Consider the following 23484-nt stretch of genomic DNA (forward strand, 5'->3'; position numbering starts at 1 on the left):
AAAATATGTGCAACTACAATGAAATCATGAGATCAGGTTTTGAAAGAATGACTAGTGGTATTAAAAGTGTGATCAGTTTAAAGTTTTGTACTAAGAGTTTTGAAAATGTACACCTTACTTATGAAAATAGTACCAAACCAATTTAAAAAACTGTAAGCCTTAGGAGGCTAGCAGTCTGCTATACATTCTGGCACAAAGCGCTTTACAGCTTAGAGCAACATATAAAGAGGCACTATACACAGACACAAACTATACTGCAGAAATAACATAGCGGGGGAGTGAAAAATGGCAGAGAAAAGAAGCAGAGATGACAGTCTAGTCTACAGATGTAGGAACACAAACTAATATGGCAGCTTGTATCTTCAAAAGTCAATTCTTCTCTTTCACTTGCTCTTTCTCTCTGTGTTTGTGGTGGCGAGGTCAGGTTGCACTAATATTCATTCCATAGTCATCTCTCTCCCTAGAGACCGCTTTCAAATCCCCTTTTCATTCAGGACCAATACTATACACCATTAATCTTGTAGACTCATCCCCAAGAGCAAGACACTCCAGCAGAAAGGCCAAAAAGACCAAGGTTGGGAGAATTCATCCACCTGTGAGTGCGAGCGGGTTGAAATCGGGTGCGTGTGACTCACTATTGTAAAATTCATTGGTGCTGAGAGAGTTCAGCTGAGGACACATCCAAACCAGAGCTATACCTCCAGCGTCACGGCACCGCCTCAGCTGCGCTCGGGATGTAAATGAGAGAGTGACTGCAGCAGCCGCCAGAACACGACAGCGTGTATTAATGCACGGCTAATGTGCAAGCGTGTTCTCATTAATATGGAGAGGGGCTGTGAATACAAAAGACACTTTTTATGGCCACAAAAGGAAGCATCCAAAGCAGACAGGGAATAATCTCGGAGGCACGTTTTCCAACAATCTGTCTCGCTTTTTAAGCTGGATCTCATTTGTAATACCAAACGGCTTGAGACAAAAGCACTGTAAGAGGTCAGAGACTTCATGTGAAGACGCAGTTACAAATTTCTCAAGACTAATAGAACCTCTACTACCTCTGTTGTGCATACAACCTTAATTCACAAGCTCATATCTAAAATATGAGCAGATAAACAGATGGTAAACAGATTGGTAAGGGTAAACACATCTGGCTAGCGGTCTGCAAAATAGTGGCAAAGACAGTCATTCAAAATCTCCAATAGAATGTAAACGATTATTTAATTCAAAGTTTAAATACACTACCGTTCAAAAATTTGTGGTTAGTAAGATTTTAAAAGTTGGTGAAAGAAGTCTCTAAAGCCCACCATGGCTGCATTTATTTGATCCGATTAAAAAGTAATATTGTAAAATATTATTACAATTTAAAATAATTTTTCTATTTGAATATATTTTAAAATGTAATTTATTCCTGTGATGGCAAAGCTGAATTTTCAGCAACCATTACTCCAGTCTTCAGTATTGCAGGAATATTCGCAGATCATTCTAATATGCAGATTTGGTGTTATTATCAATATTGAAAACAGCAATTCTTATTAATATTTTTGTAGAAACCCTAATAGTTTTTTAGGATTCACTGATGAACAGAAGGTTAAAAATTTTTTATTTTAAATAAAAATCTTTTGTAAAGATAGTCTTTTTTTTATCACTTTTGATCGAAAAAAAAGTATTTTGGAACAGTAGTGTACTGTAATTTTTTTGCTTTTATGATGAGTCTCTGCGGAACAAAAAGAGTGTTTCCCAATCAGTGTGTGTTTATAAACCACTTTACCTGACTGGATAAAATCATGAAGGTCCACCCCCCTAGTGAGTTAGTTAGAATAGGTTGGGTAAGTTGGTTGAAAGTCTTCTAATTATTGATTAGGCAACTCCCCCAGCGGACTTCAGAGATCTATATTTGGTTGAAGCAATGGCAAAGAGGCTAGTGTTTGTAGGGAGCTTGGTTCAAGTTCGGCTTGGGTCATGTCTCAATCCAGTTTCCTCTCTATCTTTGCTTTCCTGTCCATCATCCATTATCTCATCCAATAAAAACAAAAAGGCAAAAAAAAAAAAAAAATGTAACTCAAAACTCAATTGGATGACATTTGATGTACATCATTGGACAGTTGCTGTCATATGCAGATAAATATTTCTCAGTGGATTCCTCAACAGAAATTGACAGTGGATGATGAAATCTCTAAATGATGCAATCAGGAGACATTTTCATAAAATTCCTTTTCGCTTTACACATTTTCCTAAGCATTAAAGGGTTAGTTCACCCAAAAATTAAAATTAGCTTGTGTTTACTTACCCTAGAAGCATCCTAGGTGTATATGACTTTCTTCTTTCAGACGAATCCAGTCGGAGTTATATGAAAAATCATCCTGGGTATTCCAAGCTATATCATTGCAGTGGGTGGGTGTTGCAGATGAACAGTCCACAAGTCAAAAAATACACCTATGATGCCTCGAGGGTGAGTAAAACACAAGCTAATTTTTATTTTTGGGGGAACTAACCCTTTAACTCTTCAAAATATCAAGCCTGCCCTTAAAAAACCTGTACTATTTTTTTTTTTACAAAAGCTGTAAGTACAACCTTTGATGAATAACATTCATATACAAAGCAAAACAGATACAATTAATGAGTAATATAATAATATTATGTGGCTAGATATGTGGCATGTGGCAAAAGACATCAAATACAGCTTTTCCACTGGGGTTGGAGCTGGTGCTCGACCAAGAGTGGCACTTGTTCAGAACCAGCTTGCATTTTCACTGGCAGGGAGCAGAACCCTCTGCATCACCAAACTCGTGGCCGGAATCACTTGTTATCTCTTGCCGACCACTGCTGAACTGACATATTTAATCACTGTGTTAATGTTGTTAATTTACCTAACATCTGATGGCATTTAAAAAAGACCCCTTTCAAACTGTGGTCTGTTGTGGAAGCTCCCAATTGGGCCCTGGCTCCAGCACCAGCCCCGGTGGAAAAGCGGTAAACGATAGATTTTAAAAAGCAATGCTTCCCAAGGATAAAAGAATGGGATATAACACTGATCAGGTGCTTTGGAGAACATAATCATGTCCATTCTCAGTGTCTAAAAAAGTCTATGATATGTGCTAAAGTCATACAGTATATGTGCTTTATGCTAAACACCTATATCTCTCTATGTGCAAGTGTTTTATGTGCGTGCTTATGTGTATGTGGGAGTGAGAGAAAGAGATGTATGTTCTTATTATAAGACAAGTTTCAAGTTCAAGCATATGGTTGTACAAGAGAGAAAAACGGAGAATCAACAAAGAGACTGAGAATAAAAACAATAAATCCAGTACATAGAGAAATCTCACCAGCTTTCTAAAGCATGACATGTTTTGATTCTGAATTTTAACAGATAACAATCAGTAGTCAATCAGTTCAGCTATTTTTTTTTTTTTTTTACCATTTCAAAACATAAGATTTCTGTGACATGGAATAAGATCATTTGGTTTAACGACTGAAGGAAAACCATTCTTTCTAACAAAGCTAACAAATTTTTAGCAAATCCATAATCCATGTAAATGTGTTATCAAAAGTGTGATCAAAGATTTAACACCATAACAAGGTTTTGTTACTTCACAAGATTACTGTGCCGAATAGCAAGCCAAAAAAAAACCTTTCAGATTTCTTACGGATTCTGTAGCTGACCTTTTCAGGTTGGGTGAGTGAGTTACAAAAATGTGGTAGCCTCTGCTATAGTAAGCCTTCTGTTTATCACATGACATGACACACTTTAAACCGATGACTTGGACTTCACTTGTTGCAACAGTTCCCTGCCCTCTGCCTCCCTCCCTGTGATGCCCACCTCTTTGATGGGCCTCTTATACACAAGAGTCATTGATTGGCTCCTGTCATATGCAGTCTCTCCTGCTCTATACCGACAAATTGCAAAAGCTACTGTACTATACACACACTTGGAAAATGGTAAACAACTGTGCTTGCCCTGTGAGATGAACTGGCAATACTGTAACATGAATTCACTGTGTTTGGCTAGCTTGTTTCAAACAATTTGTAATTTGATTTCTTTTCAAGCACACAAAATAATCAAATGAGTTGAAAATCTATAGGTATACCAAATATTTATTCAATAGATTATTTTATTAACCATTAAGCTGAGTTCCATAAAATGATAGTCAAATGTATTAAAATGAATGAATAAAGTATATAAATAAATTTAAATGAAAGAATAGCTAGATCAGTGCTCTGCAACTTGTGTATGTCTCCTTTATCTAACACAACTGATTCCACTCATCAGCTCGTTAGTAGAGACCGCAAGAACTAAATTGGGTGTGTCTGATTGGGGAGACATACAAAATGTGCAGGGCAGGGGGTCCTCCAGGACAGGTTTGGGAAGCACTGATCTAGATCAGGGATTCTCAAATCTGGCCCACAAGATCCACTTTCCTGTAGAGTTTAGCTCTAACCCTAATCAAACACACCTGAGCATGCTAATCATTGCCTTCAGGATCATTAGAAAATCACAGGTAGGTGAGTTCGATCAGGGTTGGAGCTAAACTATGCAGCGCACTGGCCCTCCAGGGCAAGATTTGAGGAACCCTGATCTAGAGGAAATGCATACATTGATATTCAATCATATAAATGTATTCATAGTGATATTTTGATATTAGTCTAAAAGATGCTGTAACAAATAAAAATACATTTGCTGTGAAAACAGTACCAATGTGATTTTTTTTAACAAAAATGTAATTTGTGTAAAATATACCATTCATTTACTACGTCATCAGCAGAGGTGGTCAACTGAAGCAACATTATGTTCCCTTCAGGAGACACACTACAGAGCTACACTCATAGACACTATGTATAATGAGTTTCCACCACTAGGCACACCACAAGTATTCTCTAGACAAGACATATAATTGGAGGAGCTGCCGGGCAGCTTCTAACTTGACCGCAGGCCATTATCTGTTAGGACAGATAGAGTTTCAATGATTCCGACAAGATCTGGGAATTCTTATATCAGTAATACCTTTCAATTACAGTACTACAAAACTAACTGGTAATTGTGTGTTGTGCAGTAATTATTTATTTTAAGATAGGGCTGCATGCATGACATTTTTATGATATAATAATGATTATAAATTTAGATCCGGGGTCGGCAACCTTTTCGCCATGACTTGCCATTTTTAATCTTTCTGGTTAACAACTGTGCCCCCCCACCCTTTAATGCATTCTGTATTATTTAATCTTTCTGACAGACCTTTTGAGGGGCATGTGCTGAAACTGAAAAAGGGGCACCCCCCTCCCTTTTTTTTATATCAAGATTATTTAGTAAGCCTGCATAAAGGAAAAAGGAAGAAATGGTCACATCTTCATGACAAATTCATTAACACATTCATTATCATAGTCTCAAAGCTTTAGATTTATTCACGATTAATAACAACCATAATAATAATATTACATAATTAGATAATATAGATAAACAGGGTTTTAAGGGCTTCTTTAAACCTAATTACAACAGCAACCTTCTGTGAGCCATGTGCTTGAAGATGTTTATGACTTCACTGTGATCCACTTGGATGTCCCTCTCCCATATATATTCTCTTTTTTAGCTATTCTGTTTGGTTTTATAAGATAATTTGTATTATTTGGTTAACATGATTATGAATGACATTGAGAAGAGGGGAAGGTGAGCAATGAGTCAAGTATTTTTGACAAACTTTTTTGAAATATAATTTAAGTAATTATGTCCAACTCAAATTCCAGATTATAAGAAACTATAACCATACCATTACTATAACATATCCAACATATAACATCCGCCTACCTGGCAAAAATTTGATACTGTGGTGGATCAGGGATGTTGGTCTCTTGAAGGTTTCTTATTCACTACACTTTCCCTAAAATAAGCCAGCAATGAAAAAATAAATAAAAAATAGTGTGAAAAGTACAGTTGCAGTGAAAAGCATTTCTGAAGGATCACGTGACACTGGAGTAATGATGCTGAAAATTCAGCTTTGATCAAAAAATAAATTACATTTTAAAATATATTCAAATAGAAAACAGATTTTTTAAAATTGTAAAAATATTACACAATATTACTGTTTTTGCTGTATTTTGGATCAAATAAATGAAGCCTTGGAATGAATCATGAATTACATTCTGCATGATAAAATATAAAGATTTCACAGTGATCTTCTGTATTTTTTTTTAGTTACTACTACATTACTGTAGTAAAACCATGTTTTACTACATTTTATACATGTGAGGACGAGCGGAGAGTATACCATAACATGATTAGCCTAAATGTTAATAAATTAAGGGTATCAGCAATCATTTCAAAGAAGAAATTTCTTATATATGTTATCTAGGTGACGAGGATCACTCGTCGCTTTGTGTAAGTTCCAGTACGAAACAGCGCGGGGGCGCACCTGTTATGATTTTCCGATGGTAAAAACAAAATATATGTTGTTGTATTACTTATCAATATATAGTTTTTGACCAGCGAATGTGTGCAAATGTGAATTTTGTTTTTTTGTCCGTCATTAAAACGCGCGACGGCGCCTCACATTACATTTTCATCTACAGGTTACAAACTAGTTTTTGTAGCTATATAGACGGAACGCTCAGTTTTTCCTGTGGTAAAATGCATTTGGCCAAAATCGCATTTTATAAAAGATGAAATGCTACTGTATGCACAGGCTATTTAAGTGTTGGCTATGTATTTGGCTATGACTAGATGGCAAATGCTAGCCCTCTCTCTCAGGCGACGTCCCACATGTCTCAGTCAGTGAGTCAGTCAGACATCAACTAAATAAAATATGAGCCTTTATAGACATAGTGTTTAGTAGTACTTATTCAAACAACAAGATATTTATTTACCCTTCGCAAAACTTTGTTCAGCTCAGTTGTTGTCTACTGTGCGGCTGCTTTGGAACTTCAGTTGATTCAATGAATATAGAGGGGGCGGAGTTATCAGTTTACTGACAGCTTGAGGATCGAATAAGATTTACACAAGCTCGTTTTAAGAACTTTCATTTGCTAAATATTTGTAAAACAGACAGACAGACGTAAAGGGTGACCAATAGCATTTTATCAAAAAAAAAAAAAAAAAAAACACCAAAAAAAGGGCCACTTCGGAGTGTAAGGGCAAAAAAAGGGCATGTGCTCTGCACAGGTTGAGCCCTACCTGTGCACGTGCCTGTTTTGTAATTTTCTCTTCTTAACATTTTATTATATTTTTTTTTTATTAATTTATTATTTTTTTATGATACTATTAAAAAAACAATAGGCATATATGATTTTCATGCAAATAGTTTCTGAAGATTTTTTCATAGTGTTTTTTAAAAGTTTCTTGAATAATAGATATACAGTGTGACCATACTGAACATCACTGTCTGTGTGTGTGTGAGTGTGTGTGTGAGACAATGCCAATGCATTAAAACCGTTCAGTTTAATCACTGTTATGTATTAATGCACTGCTTTAATTGATGCGCGCATGCACACACACACCACTGCCACACAGAGATCTGAGATCCGCTGTGCAAAAAATAACATTCAGATGCTCATAAACTTGTTGTCAGCGCTGCCACGCTACTTTTATTAACCGATGCTGAATCGCTACATTATATTTTTCAGCAAGGAGGGGGGTAGAATCGCTGTTAAGTAACTAAATGGTTTTATTAAATGGTTTTATTAAATGGTTTGCAGCTTCATCTTACCTCGCTCTCTTTAACATTAAACTGATGCTTTGCGTTCTGCTTCTGTGAAGAGTAAATCCCACCTACTTTGATTTGATTGGCCATCTCAGTTGATTTGACATTGACGAGTGGTGTTAGACCACTGAGGCTTTGATCTGAAGTGCCTAGTATGTGCAGCGGTTGTGCGCACATCTGTAAACTAGCACAAGTTAATTCTCACACTTTAATAGTATTTATAGCTCCTAACAGGCTGTGTGACTATGAGAAGTTATTACCTCAGAATGTACGTCAGTATGCAGTTTTCCCTATTGCTCGCGTGCCAGCGATTACCCCTCTGCATGCCACTGTTATGCTTGCCGTAGGTGGCTGACCCCTGATTTAGATTAACAATATAATTTAAAAATGGAATTTACATTGAAATTAGGCCTGGGTGATTTTTCTGATTTTATTGATTAGGCCTAATTCATATTAAATTTTTTGCCACGATTTTATTTTTTAGAAATCGAGGAATCGTGATTTTGAATAGAAATATTACCAAAAGTTAGAAGTGGACTAGGGAAATGCAAGAAGATGGGAATTTAACTTCTTTTAACTTGAGCATTTTTAGAATGCAGTTTTAGGCATGAGACGCGAGCGCAACAGTCAACCGCATCCATGTTTACATAGAAAAAACTATGAAAAACAGCATAATCGAATAAAAAAAAAACCTGTAACTACTATTGTTTGTAAGTTTAAGTTTATTTTATTAAGTATACTTTATGTAGCAAGTATTCAAATATCTGTGTTCTAGTACTATACTTGTAAGTGTACTGTTTTAATACTCCTTGGGCCTAAATTGGCCCACTTTCTAGTATATAAAAGTATACTTTTAAGTATACTTTAAGTATAACAGTAGAAAACTTTGATTACACAACTAGTTTACCTCTATGTTTGTAGTTTGTACTGCAATTATACTAAAAGTGAACTTATAGGTATACTGATAGTTTACTTATTAAATATTTTGTTACACTCTGAAGTATAGTAGTCTCAGTAAACTACTAGTTTAGTAGTTTTATACTGCAAGTGTACTCATAAGTTTTCTTTAAGTGAACTTTACATTATACTTTAAGTATACTACTATGTCCCTATTTAGATTTTAATTTGTATATATTTTGTTCTATGAATATCTGAACATACAAAACATCCAAAGAAAGAACAGGGTATCTGCTTGTAAACAAAAACATTTGTGACCAATCACGGAAAGTAGGGACACAAGTCGGTTCTGGGGCATTTTGAGTTATTCGCATATTCTGAAAGTGTAGTCTCCAAGCTTTTCAACGATGTGTAACACATGGAAATCTGATCATATTTGGAGAAGTTATGGCCATTTGAAGGTAGGCACTCAAAAAAGCTCAAAAGGGAGAAAATGGCCTTAAGATTGTGCAGTTCTCACCTGTTCTCACCTGCTGGGAGTGACAATAGGGCTCATTTACATCTCATTTAGATAAGCCATACCCCCTGTAAAGCTGCATGTTTGCATAACAACGACAGACGCAAACGGGAAAAATCCGACCGCATACTATTAATAATAATAAAGGATAATGTGCATTGTAAAATGTCAGTAATTTATCTTTTTTGACTTTTATAAAAATGATTTAGAGGCTGAAATATGTGAGGTTTATCTTTTTATAAAACCTTTTTTGTCAAAACTCTATTTGAACTTGTACATTGTAGATAACGTTGTAAGACACTCCTTTAAAATCTGGCCATCATTTTTAATGTTTAACACAAAACGACAAACTTTGATGTTTATGGAAACTCACCCCATAAGAAACAGAAAAGTATTCTTGCAGATCTCGTTGCCTCCAATGAAATAAGTCGTTCGGGCACACTTTCTCTTTGTCGGGGTCTTCTTTGTGGATGTTACCATCTCCGAAGTTTGCACTGTGCGTCTGTTTGCCTCTAAATGTCCAATAATTCGCATGTCCTGCCACTCTTTTTCCGCTTTCATCGTCGCTCAGATCGTCTTCAGAATCAGTGAGCGCTTGTTCATAAGCATCCGGCTTGTCGAAGAAGTATTTCAAAACATTTTCGCCGGCCAGAGCGCTGCATAATAATTAGCCACGCTTCCCTTGGAGGGCGGGGGCAATAACAAAAGAAACAAAAGCCGGCTTATCCAGTATGGAAATACACTCAAGACAATGACACGCCCCTACTGCGTGCTAGAATCTCAGAAAAACAAGCCGATTTCAACCTCAAAATGTACGCTTTTAAATATACCAATACTGCTATCTCAAACACGGAGAAGCTTCTTCGTGATCTCAACTAACAGATTCTGCAAAAAAACGAAAATCACAAATCGGCTCGAAAGTTGTGCTGCCGACTTGTGTCACTGGTTTCCGTGACGGGTCACATTTTATTCTAACTTCATACATTCTTTTTTTATACACTTTAACGTGCGTAAGTTTCATAAAAAAATAAAGAAATAACATTTTGAACAAAAAGCTGAAAAAAAGACTATTAATTGGATTCAGAATGATAATAAAAATGAAGATGGAGTCAATCAACACCTCAAAGCTTGACTGTAATTATTATCTCTTCATCGGTAGACATTTTATTCAATAACGTTACAGTTTTGATGCTGTTTCATGTCAGATGATTGCGTTAGATTACATGTGTTAGTATCTGTTGTTTCTTTTTCTTCTTCACTTGTGTTATTTTGGAAATTCTGTACAGAAGACGTGTACTAGCGCCCTCTACCGTATAACAATGAAAACACGGATTCTAGGAGCACAAGTATAGCTCAAATATATTTAGACTTTTTGTAAGTATAAGTCAAGTATACTTATATGTTATTTTAAGTATATTTCTGACGAGTACATAAAGCCTATTTCTGAGAAGTACATAAAAAGTAAACTAAAAGCATACTTTCCTATTTTTTAAAAGAAGTTTAAAAGAAGTATACTAATAGCACACTTGAAAAAGCTTCTTTTTCGTAAGGGTATGTGGATCAGACTGCTTAGAACTCACTTATTAAGACTAGTTTTCAACACTGATCATAATAAATGTGTAAAAAGCACCAAAATCAGCATATTTCTGAAGGATCGTGTGACTCTGAAGACTGGAGTATTGGCTGCTGAAAATTCAGCTTTGCCATTACAGGAAAAACTTAAATATAGAATATATTCAAATAGAAACCGGTTATTTTAAATTGTAATAATATTTCCAATATTTCTCAATGTTACTGTATTTTGTATTTATTAAACACAACATAAGAAACTTTCAAAAACATTTTTAAAAAATCTAACAGACCCCAAACCTTAAAACAGTAGTGTATGTAAGATTAATAATATCTATATTTTTCAAATAATTGTGCAGACCATGTTGGACTAGCTTCACACTTGCTCTGTGTAAACAATGTTGTATGTGAATAAAGTATGTCAAAAAGGGAATCATACATTCCAAAGTCTGTGCCAAGTTAACTTACCTGGATGGTTCTAGAGGTTCTGTGTGTGAACGTAGGTGCGCCTGGTCCTTCTCCCAGGTGATACTTGGGGTGGGCCAGCCATCTACATAGCACTCAAACCGGGCAGTGCCACCTACTGGCACAACCTGAGGTTCAGGATCCTGAAGAAAACGGGACAAGCCTGGGAAAGACAGAGAACGCAAGAGAGTGTGGAAGAAAGAAAACAACAAGAAAGCAACCAGAAATCAAAAAAGAGAATCAGTGAATGCTTCACAATAACTTTTCACAGAATAAGCACAAGCAATGTATCCACAAGGTGGGAGTAGAGGAAGGTGAGCGGGGCCCCTGACCTCTGCTCTGGTGCCTCTAAGCTTTGAAAATACTCTCACTTTGATCTGCTACATCTGCTAGACTCACACTGCTCATAACACAGAACACTGAACAACACACACACAAGAACAAACGTACTTCAGTATACAAATACCAAATATATAACCAGAAATTTTGCTAACAGCAAGGTTCAGTTTGCATGTTTTAGACATACTTTAATAGGTTTTTAACATTTCAATTTGCATCATTTGTATGTTTAAATTAATATTAGTTGTGTGTATTATAAACAATAAACAATAGTATATTTATAAATTAACATTAACCTATATTTTTAAAAGCAACAAAAATAGTTGTTCATTGTTAATTCATGATACAAAATGCATTACCTAATGTTAACTAATTCAAATTTATTGGAAAGTGTAATCTAATCTAAAGTGTAATTACTATAATCTCAACTTCACAACCACATTGTCAACAAAATGCTGTAGCATCAAACTGACACTAAATGTTATCTACCCAGATTTATAATGAATTTAAATACAGCTTTGGTTTTAAATGAGATGCATTTACTCATAAGACAATTTAGCGATAAAAATATTTAGATTTATTCAAGCATATTAACAATACAAATATTTATAATGGACCAATGTATTTTCAAGAGACTGCTGACTACTGAAGCTTCTCTGAAGTTGATTTATGGTCACTCAGAGGAGCAGGCATCAATAGACAGACAGTTCAAATCTCAAAGTTGCTAAACAAGCTCACACATGAAGCACATCGGCGTACATAACAGCTCTGCTCGGCTGAGACCTGTTAAACATTAACACTAGATATTTTTGACTTGTACACAGCATGAGCTCTAAAGCAAACACACGCTACAAAAAAAAATAAAAAATAAAAAAAACATGGGAGATTTACTGGAGCACACACCAGCAGCATGGTTATGTGTAGGTGTGAGAATCTGAAATTACAAAGCTATTCAGGAATAATGAGAAATATTCAGCCACTGAGGGGAAAAGCCACTTTACAACAACAAAAAAGTAGAATATGGACTGAAAACTGTTTAAATGAGGGTCCCTTCCCCCGCGACTGTCACCACCAAGTGAGTAATAATGAATAAGATAACTATCATGATAACTGTAAGTGTGTGAGTGCTACCGTGAGTCACTATTCCTCAGAGCAGCTCACCTCCACATGCTGCAGCACCGAGGATCCCAGTCATGCAGATGACAGATAACCGGGGTAAATTACAAAACCATGTACTCGCATCCCTCCCCTGGTAGAGACCTTCACTGCACTGATTTCTCAATGGAGGAAATGGTCTCTCTGTTTGGACTGTTTCCAATCCCAATACTGTCTCCCTGTCTAGTTCATTCTCAAAATACTGTGACAAAGATTTACAGTAAATATTCAAGAAATGTCTTTGTCTTTATATGTATATATCTATAGTATCGCTTACTTATTTGACTTTTTAGTGTTCATTTATGATGATTACCCTAGTAAAAAATAATATATTTAAAATACATTTATTTCATACTAAGTATAGTTCTAATCTATTAACATATTTACTGACATAGCTATCACTTGAGACGTACTAATGTAAAAATTGTAATTAAGCTTTATCTGAAGTACTACTTGTGAACAATGCACATTTCTTAATACTAAGCCTAAAATGTGTTTTAATGTCACTACTGATGAGGACTGTATGATCGTTGAATAATATCAATCTTTAAATGCAAGATATTTAAAGTGTACCTGAACTATACTTGCAATAGTTCCACTTTAGGACAATCAAATATACTCAAGTACATCTTCAGTTGGACCTCAGCGCTACTTCACACAATTTAAAGTGTATTCAGTACCAGACCTGCCAACCTTGGAATTTGAAAAGTATCATCAGTGTGGGTGGGATAAACAGTTTTACCGTTTACTGTTTTTTACTGTTTACCGTAACAGTTTAGTTAATTTTTGCTATTTAGTTTTTATATATAAACATTATATATATATATATATATATATATATATATATATATATATATATATATATATATATATATATATATATATATGTATATATATAAACAAAAAAATTCTTTTTAAAGCAGAAGTTAAAGTTACTAAACTAAAAATTATAATAATAATAATAATAATAATAATAATAATAATAATAATAATAATAATAATAATAATAAAAAAACACATACTTTGAGTAAAAAGGCTATTTTGATTACCCCATTACACTAGTGCTATCATACAAATACACTTACTTGTAGGTTTAAAATTCTACATATGTCACATTTATTGTCAAACTACAAATATTTCAGCAAAATTTATATTTTAGTAATTGCGCTCCCATTTCATTCAGCGCTGTCTGTTTGGCGCGCATGCGCGCGGCGGCGCTCGTTCTAAATGAAGTCTGTGGAGTTTAGCGGAGAATCGCTAAAGCAAAAGCTCATGCACTTCTGACAGCAAAATGGAAATATTTCCATGGCTTTTTTCACATTTACAGATGGAGAATATACCTGTGAAACGTAAGTTATGCATTAAGGAAAACAGCACATCTCAAACACATTAAACAGCGCGTCTCTGTCAGCCTCACACGCAGCCTTTCTGTCAAATCATCTGACAGGTCGAGCGCGAGCCGCTTACAACTGAAACTGTAAACTATAGGCTACTAGGAGAGAAATTAAACGCAGAAATTATTTAAATGCAAAACAAACAAACAAAAAAACGCTCTGATTGGTTGAACTCTTCATCTTTTTATGTTGTCACTATATTTTTGCGTAGTTTAGAGTGACGAATCGTACTTTGAGGTCAAAATGCGTAGCCGCTACGCAAAATGCCTACAGGTTGGCAGGTCTGCAGTACAAAATTAGTTGTTCCAATTTAGCAGAGTTTAAGTATACCAGTTTAGTATACCAAAAGTACAACTGCAGGGTATTTAATTTTTTTTTAATTTTTTTATTAAGTACATAAATATGTAAATGCATTTGTAGTATAGTAGCCTATACAAAAACAGTATAATTCTTTTTCACTAGGGTATTGATGTTATTTATGCAATACATTATTTGTATGATGTTAAATTCAGCTTCTAATTTTCATTTCAACATAACAGTTTCCCACCACCATGCGAAGTAACTGTTTCCCAACACAAAAAAAATCACCTTATAATAAAATTAAATAAAACATGAACTACTTTTGTTGCCCTTTATGATAAATAATGATAACATGTTTCTAATTTCCATCTAATACCAACATGACACGCTCTCTCTTACACTAAAACTGCAATGTCCATCAGTTCCTAAAGCAGAGATGGCAGGTATCATTACTATCTACATAAAAGTAATAAAGTAAAATTGAATGAACAGAAATAATGAAGGAAGACAAAGTCATGGCCAGTGAAATACATAATGACTAAAGGAAATGGTCTTTATCGTCTAGTGGGCTGCATTAAACACAAAGAGAAAGAGAAAAAGAAAGAAGGAGGTAAAGGGATAAAGGGGCTGAAGTCTGATCTCTTTGTCCCTCCTCAGACTCTTCAAAAAGCACAATCGAGTCCTTGTGCTAACCAGATGAGAGCAGCACTCAGATCCAGCCAAGCAAAGACAACAAAGTGGAATGTGACGGAGAGAGAAGATAACCCTAACCCTTAATACAATATAATATACATCTCAACGCCACTTTTTAAGTGTATAATATAATATTTTATCAGATGTTCATCAGATATGTGTACACAGTAATTAGAATGTGATGCTTTCCAGATGCAGAATTAAACACAAAACAAACAAACCAAAAACTTGAACATTGGCTGGCCTCTAAAGTTTGAAAGATTATTGGCTGTATTCAAAGTTAATGCTAACTATTAGTGCGGTTAGAAGACTCGAAAGATATATCTTACCGAAGTTGTTTATGTTCCTAAGTGTGTTCCCCGAAGTGTCCCTTAGGAAGCTTCTTATCACGCTGCCTCTTACGTTCGACGTTACAAAGGCGCTGTCCCAAGTGAAGGTGCTGAATCAGCTGGCATCGATTGCTCAGGAATCGATTTTCCACTTCACGCGAAGGTGCATTACGGCGTTAAGAAAGACAACACGTTCTATGCAAATGAAACATTCCTCAAATTATTCCAGTAACATTTATTTTAACATAGTTTAAGTTATCCATAAATTTTGACTATTAATTAAATTATCAAATTGTCAGTAATATGTTCACACGATATGTTGTGACGGATAGACGAACCGGGTATCCCTCGCTAATCATCCACCCTCCTTATCCCGTTGTGCCACTTGTGCCGCTTCTTGACATGGGTTTAATGACTTCTAAAAATGATGTAATACACTTTTATATTAATGGTAAGGTACTTTACAATCAGAATTCCCCAGATGTAATCCCCGGCATGGCGCAGAAGGGCGTTGGTGACAGTGTGGACGACCTCGATGAAGCTCCCTGTAGCAAAAAAAACCTTAGCGCTGCAAGCAGCTGGACTTCAGAGCTTAAAAGCAAAACTCCGCCGCGTTAGCCTGGCAAGCGCAGGTCTGAGAAGGTCCAGCAGCTCCATAATGAGTTGTCTTGGGAGGCAAATTTTTTTAATATAGCCATGTCAGGCAAAATGTCAAAAGTTTTGCCGAATAAAAAAATTGACATGGACTAAACTGCTCCGCGGCCGACGCCGTCTTTGATTCAATACAAGGACACATTGGATCGCTGCCATAGTTGGTCGCTTACTGGACACCATGCTTACCCATTTATAGATCTTAGCCATTTAGAGCAAAATTGTTTGCCAGATTTTAATTATCAAATGTGATTGCCAATTTAAACGCTTTAATGACATTACAAAATAGCCTCGGCTAATTACCACCACATTAGTTCTGATACCAAATAAAGTCAACTTCATAAATAGGCCTGTATCCATTGCGAACATATTTTATTATTAGTCTTAAAATGTCCATAACATAAAATCATTGTTGAGCCACAACATTGTCAGCATACCATAGTTGGACTTGTACTGCGCTGCGCTGATTTCTAAAGACTGCTGCACAGTGGCGGCGACTAGCGTCTTGAGCTCAAACAACGCTAAGAGAGAGCTTACGAATGGTCCAGACCAACCTTACAAAAGTGTGACTTACAGAAGATATACTTAGCGTACGAACAAGTCGGGAATTGTGCCATAACGTTAAGAGAGAGGTTAAGGAATAGGTTAAGAACTACTTAGCGATAAGAACATTTTGGGGAACCGGGCCCTGGTTCTTTGATCTCTCTTAGACCCACAGCTGCTGTGTGTTGGACATAAATCAGAGTAGAAAGTGTTTATACTCACTGGCGAGATGCAGGGTGAGAGCCCGGCTGGTCAGGGCTCCTGTCGAGCTGGTACTTAGGCAGCTGTATCCACCCTCCACACCTGCTGGAGCCTGGCCATCTGTAGAAGGGGGCGAGATGAGCAGAGATCCGTTGGGCAAAGGCCGGACGGTCTGGCTTTCTGAGAGAACCGCCCCATCCCGCAGCCAGGTCACGTTGAGGGGGGGCTCACTGGCCCCCAGATGGCATTCCAGCAGCAGAGGGTGATCAGGCTCCAGAACCACATGGACAGGACCAGCACCACAGCTCAGCTCCACGGATACGGGCTTCTCTAATTAGTGTGTGAGAGGGGGAGAGAAAGAAAGAGCGGATGTTACAGTCTCTGATGAACAACAGACAGCATGAAAAAAAGAAACCCAAAAGAAAATGTTTAGCCGCGCCACAAGGATACGTTTTCAGTGTGTATTTATGCTTTGATTTGAAAGAAAACAGCATATCCTTGTGTTGTGGCTGACACAGAAGAGCGTACGCTGCCTGCATTCAGCTCATATTCTCCAAAATGGAACTACGGTGATATGGAGAGACACAGAGGAGACAAATTGTTGAATAAAGTTGTTATTTTTGTTTTATTTGCGTACAAAAATATTCTTGTCGCTTCATAACGTTACGTTTGAACCACTGATGGCAGATGGCCTATTCTGATGATGTCTTTCATACTTTTCTGGACCTTGACAGTGTATTTTACTTGGCAGTCTATGGGACAGTCATTAGTTTGTACAAAATAGTTTGAGTGTTATATATACATGGACTTTTTCCTTGCCATTGTTGCCCAAGGCAACAATCTTTGTGAAGCTGCTTTAGAATTAAATGTCTTGTGAACAGTGATATAAAAAATACAAATGTATAGAAATACATTTTAAATGAATTGAAAGTGTTCAGTGTATGTCAATAGTTAAGTGTAGTTTAATTTAAATCTTAGAATAGAATAGAATAGAATAGAATAGAATAGAAAAGAATAGAAAAGTTTTGAACTGGCTGAATGGCCTCTTAACCTTGAAATGTGTTGGATTAGAGCTCACCAACACCTACAGCTACTCTGTGCTGGAGCTGAATAGAGTACAAAGCGTTTATACTCGGTGGTGAGATGCAAGACGGTGAACTGAAATTAAATGAAAATGTTCTTTCTGACTGTAGAAATGCATAACATTACTCTAACAATAGGTAAAAAAAGAATCATGAACTTAAAGGGTTAGTTCACCCAAAAATTCTGTCATTAATTACTCAACCTCATGTCGTTCCAAACCTGTAAGACCTTCGTTCATCTTTAGAACACAAAGTAAGATATTTTTTATGAAATCCATGAGCTTTCTGACCCTCCATAGACAGCAAGGATACTACCGCAATCAAGACACAGAAACGTAGCAAGAACATTGGTAAAATAGTCCATGTGATATCAGGGGTTCAGCTGTAATTTTACGAAGCTACGAGAATACTTTTTGCGCGCAAAGAAAACATAATTTATTCAGCAATTCTTCTCCCCGAGTACCCCAGAACGTAATCAACGTAATCAACAGCACGTTCAGTAGAAAGCATGCATGCTGTGTATTGATCGCGGGAGTATCCTTGCTGTCTGTGGAGGATCAGAGAGCTCTCAGATTTCATAAAAAATATCTTAATTTGTGTTCCGAAGATGAACAAAGGTCTTACAGATTTGGAATGACATGAGGGTGAGTAATTAATAACAGAATTTTCATTTTTGGGTGAACTAACCCTTTAAGTTAATATTTTCCACTTAATATTTTCATAATTTTCTTTGGTTTTAGTACAACACAGTACAATGACAAAAGAAGCTGATTATTATTTAATTTTAAAACAAGCATTATATTATAACAGCATTTCTGTTTTTTTAATATACATGAATGTGCAGAACGTAAGAATGACCAAAGAAAGAACATCATTTTTCAACACAGAATATCTGACTAAATATTTTATTGACAAATGACATTTACTTTTTACCAAACAATGAAAACAGATCTTGTAGCAGCGTACAGTAATCTGGAAAACACCATTTACTTTACACTCAAAGTAACCTGCAGAACAGACTTATTCACATTGTCAGTCATGTCAAGTATGAGGCAATAATTTTATAACGACTATGCTAATCAGCGAGCCATAACACTATTTCAGCACACTGTACACTTACACACACAGAGTAAGACCACACGTTGAGCACACATTAGTCCTCTACATTTTCGTGCTGCAGTAAGCTCCCAATTAATTACGCTAATGGGAAATGGAATTATTTCCTACATTAAAGTGGAAGCTGACCCTCAGGCATCCCTGGATGTGTGTGTGTGTGCGTGTGTGTGTGTGTGTGTGTGTGTGTGTGCGTGTGTGTGTGTGTGTGTGTGTGTGTGTGTGTGTGTGTGTGTGTGTGTGTGTGTGTGTGTGTGTGTGTGTGTGTGTAAGACAGAGACAAGCTAGCAAGCAAAAACAGCTCACGCAGCTAGCACACAAAAGAAGGAAGGGAAAAACAATAATACTTGTTGGATGGCTGAAAGCCAAAGTGCGCAGACAAATATGTGAGAGAGTGACTTCTGAGGCAGAAAGAACACAGACTGACAGAGAGAGACTCATAGTAAGTTCAGCACAACCAGAGCTGCAGGGTCCCTGAGTGCAATTGCCTACCTCTGTTTATAGGTGAAAATAAGGCCACTAAGCCCCTGACTCCAAAAAGGCCAGTGCCATTCCAAATGAGACCTTATTAGTAAGTGACAGAACAAATGTGTGTGTCTGCGTATAGATCTGAGAGAGAGAGAAAAAAACTAAACGCTGCCCACAATGAGCTGCCCTGCATCAAAGGCATTAAAGATCTGTGGGCCATAATAACAGAAACACTGGCCTACTTTCACCAGCCATTAACAGTTAGACAGAGAATGCAGGATCGCTTCAATAGACAGTCACTCCAGCTCGCCGTCACTGCGCTTCTCTGTCCTCTCGCTGTCTTTCTTCTATTCAATCTCCAATTAAATCTCATCAAGGCCATTATTTACCTCCCAACCACTTTTGTCTCACATGCAGAGTTTGGCACGGAGCAGATACAAAAAGAACAAATCCTTCTATGCACACATTTGAAGTGTGTAAAAACACACATTAAAATGAAATGCTGTCCGTTTTGTAATGCTTCTTCTCTTGCATGCACATAAATGCACACCACCCTAGTGAGACCACGCTGAGTTTGTGAAATGGCAATGTTTGTGGGGTGATTTCTCACAATGATGGACCTCTGCTGCTGCGGACTCCCTCTGAGATCAATCCGGTGGGGAATCTCGTGGCATGGCAGAGATCCAACCAAATCATCACTGTTACTCTGCCTTTGTAAATGAAGAGAGTGCTAAACAGAGATGGAAGATAGAAGAGACAGTATTTTCCATTGAGACACTAGTTATTTAGTAGCCCAAAGCATCTGCCAAAGCAAAGTAGCAAAACCATAAAACACTCCACTGAAAATAGGTTATATGATACGTTTTGGATGCTGGCTTCCTTACAGTTATTTCAACCAGTTTCACCATAAAGATCGCACTGGTCATTCTGCAACACTTGCTAAGTTATGCTGGTGAACAGCACCAAACCAGCACTAACTAACATAACAAGTCAGAACCAATATGTAGATTTAAATCTATATAAATTTTTATGTATACACATTTTATAATATTTAAGTTATTATTATTATAATATAATATTTTATAGTGCTGTCGAATGATTAATCGTGATTAATCGCATCCAAAATTAAAGTTTTGGTTTACATAATATATTTTTGTGTACTATGTACAGGTGCTGGTCATATAATTAAAATATCATCAAAAAGTTGATTTCACTAATTCCAATCAAAAAGTGAAACTTGTATATTATATTCATTCATTACACACAGACTGATATATTTCAAATGTTTATTTCTTTTAATTTTGATGATTATAACTGACAAATAAGGAAAATCCCAAATTCAGTATCTCAGAAAATTAGAATATTGTGAAAAGGTTCAATATTGAAGACACCTGGTGCCACACTCTAATCAGCTAATTAACTCAAAACACCTGCAAAGGCCTTTAAATGGTCTCTCAGTCTAGTTCTGTGGGCTACACAATCATGGGGAAGACTGCTGACTTGACAGTTGTCCAAAAGACGACCATTGACACCTTGCACAAGGAGGGCAAGACATAAAAGGTCATTGCAAAAGTGGCTGGCTGTTCACAGAGCTCTGTGTCCAAGCACATTAATAGAGAGGCGAAGGGAAGGAAAAGATGTGGTAGAAAAAAGTCTACAAGCAATAGGGATAACCGTACCATGGAGAGGATTGTGAAACAAACAATATTCAAAAATGTGGGGGAGATTCACAAAGAGTGGACTGCAGCTGGAGTCAGTGCTTCAAGAACCGCTATGCACTGACGTATGCAAAACATGGGTTTCAGCTGTCGCATTCCTTGTGTCAAGCCACTCTTGAACAACAGACAGCGTCAGAAGCGTCTCGCTTCAAAAAGGACTGGACTGCTGCTGAGTGGTCCAAAGTTATGTTCTCTGATGAAAGTAAATTTTGCATTTCCTTTGGAATTCAGGGACCCAGAGTCTGGAGGAAGAGAGGAGAGGCACACAATCCATGTTGCTTGAGGTCCAGTGTAAAGTTTCCACAGTCAGTGATGGTTTGGGGTGCCATGTCATGTGCTGGTGTTGGTCCACTGTGTTTTCTGAGGTCCAAGGTCAACGCAGCCATATACCAGGATGTTTTAGAGCACTTCATGCTTCCTGCTGCTGACCAACTTTATGGAGATGCAGATTTCATTTTCCAACAGGACTTGGCACCTACACACAGTGCCAAAGCTACCAGTATCTGGTTTAAGGACCATGGTATCCCTGTTCTTAATTGGCCAGCAAACTCGCCTGACCTTAACCTTGTGAAGAGGAAGATGCGATATGCCAGACCCAAGAATGCAGAAGAGCTGAAGTCCACTATCAGAGCAACCTGGGCTCTCATAACACATGAGCAGTGGCACAGACTGATCAACTTCATGCCACGCCGCATTGCTGCAGTAATTCAGGCAAAAGGAGCCTCAACTAAGTATTGAGTGCTGTACATGCTCATACTTTTCACGTTCATACATTTCAGTTTGCCAAGATTTCTAAAAATCCTTTCTTTGTATTGGTCTTAAGTAATATTCTAATTTTCTGAGATACTGAATTTGGGATTTTCCTTAGTTGTCAGTTATAATCATCAAAATTCAAAGAAATAAACATTTGAAATATATCAGTCTGTGTGTAATGAATGAATATAATATACAAGTTTCACTTTTTGAATGGAATAAGTGAAATAAATCAACTTTTTGATGATATTATAATTATATGACCAGCACCTGTACATGCATACTATATATTTAAGAAAAATATGTTTATGCTTATATATTAAATATATTTATATAATATAAATTATATGAATATAAATATATACATGTAAATATATGTAAATATTTTCAAAATATATCTTGTATGTGTGTATATTTGTATATACATAATAATTATACACAGTACACACATATATTATGTAAAAAATAAACTTTTATTTTTGATGCGATTAATCGCGATTAATCGTTTGACAGCACTAATTAACTTACTTTTATAATACTTCATATTTTGTTAATAAGACATGAGGAACATTGTGGAATTTACCTTTTAAATATATTACTCAAAATTCTCAAAAAATTTTTTTTCACTTTTATGAATGAAAAAAAAATCACTTATTAGCAAAGATAAGAATTTTTTTTTTTAATATAGTAGTAAATATATAAAATAAACATGAAATAACTAAATATCTTGCATTTATATTTTACCTGGCAGTACATTTTATATTTTTATTTGATCAAAACAGCTATTTTAAAAGGTGGTCAATGGAAAATTATGCAGCCTAATAGCATATCTAACCAATGAAACAAACTATCCAAAACCTGATCTGCTGTGTTAATCTATCACCAATGTTAATATTCACATAATGGCAAAATGTCATCTGATTATGCCTCCCAGCCCATCTATCACAAAAGCTGGTCTTTTCAGCAGCTTCGTCTAGCCATGCTAAGAGACAAATACTACTAAAAGAATGTTCTAGTCATTCTGGCTCTGTTAATTACTGTGCATTCATCTACGAACGAGAAGATTTACCCGCAAACACCATATATTATACACAGTACAAACTTCTCAGTTGCACAGCACCAGCCTCATCTTTCACAATACACACAAGTAAATTATCGCCTCTGCATGTGTTGCTGTGAAGTGGAGACAGTGCTCAGGGGTAGTACAGAACATTTTGTCTGAACTGTGGTCCATCCAGTGAAACTAGCAGCAGCCAGAGTGCATGGCCAAAGGCATGAAACACTCGTGATGTGACTCAACAAATACAGCACATTGTTTTTATGCAACATACTGCATTATCAGTGTGACATGCAGCAGAACACTCTCAACATCCGGCATCTACTGAAGCATCTCGGGTGTCAACTTGATTTATAACTACAGAAAAAGATATTTTTTATAAAAAACAGTTATGACAGTAAGATTCTCTTGTTCATCATGCACATTAATCAACTTTTCTAGGCTTTCATATATTTATTTAATATTCCAGTTTATTATACTTAACTGGTATACTTAAAGTGTGCTAAATTGGAACAACTATTTAGTACTTAATGCATTTTAATTGTGAGGTAGTGCTGA

At 36.3% G+C, this 23484-nt stretch overlaps 1 protein-coding gene across 1 annotated transcript in view; it reads right to left on the reverse strand.

The window, feature by feature from the left end:
* LOC109067373 (immunoglobulin superfamily DCC subclass member 4-like) overlaps positions 1-23484 on the reverse strand; it is an 80566-nt gene that overhangs the window by 37230 nt on the left and 19852 nt on the right. The window contains exons 2-3 of the mRNA XM_042727666.1: positions 16757-17065; positions 11134-11293 (exon numbers count right to left, since the gene is read on the reverse strand). Of these exons, the coding sequence (XP_042583600.1) occupies positions 11134-11293; positions 16757-17065 (469 nt within the window). The remainder of the gene's footprint in view (positions 1-11133; positions 11294-16756; positions 17066-23484) is intronic.

This window comes from Cyprinus carpio, chromosome B7 (assembly GCF_018340385.1).
Source record: "Cyprinus carpio isolate SPL01 chromosome B7, ASM1834038v1, whole genome shotgun sequence".
Lineage (NCBI taxonomy): Eukaryota > Metazoa > Chordata > Actinopteri > Cypriniformes > Cyprinidae > Cyprinus > Cyprinus carpio.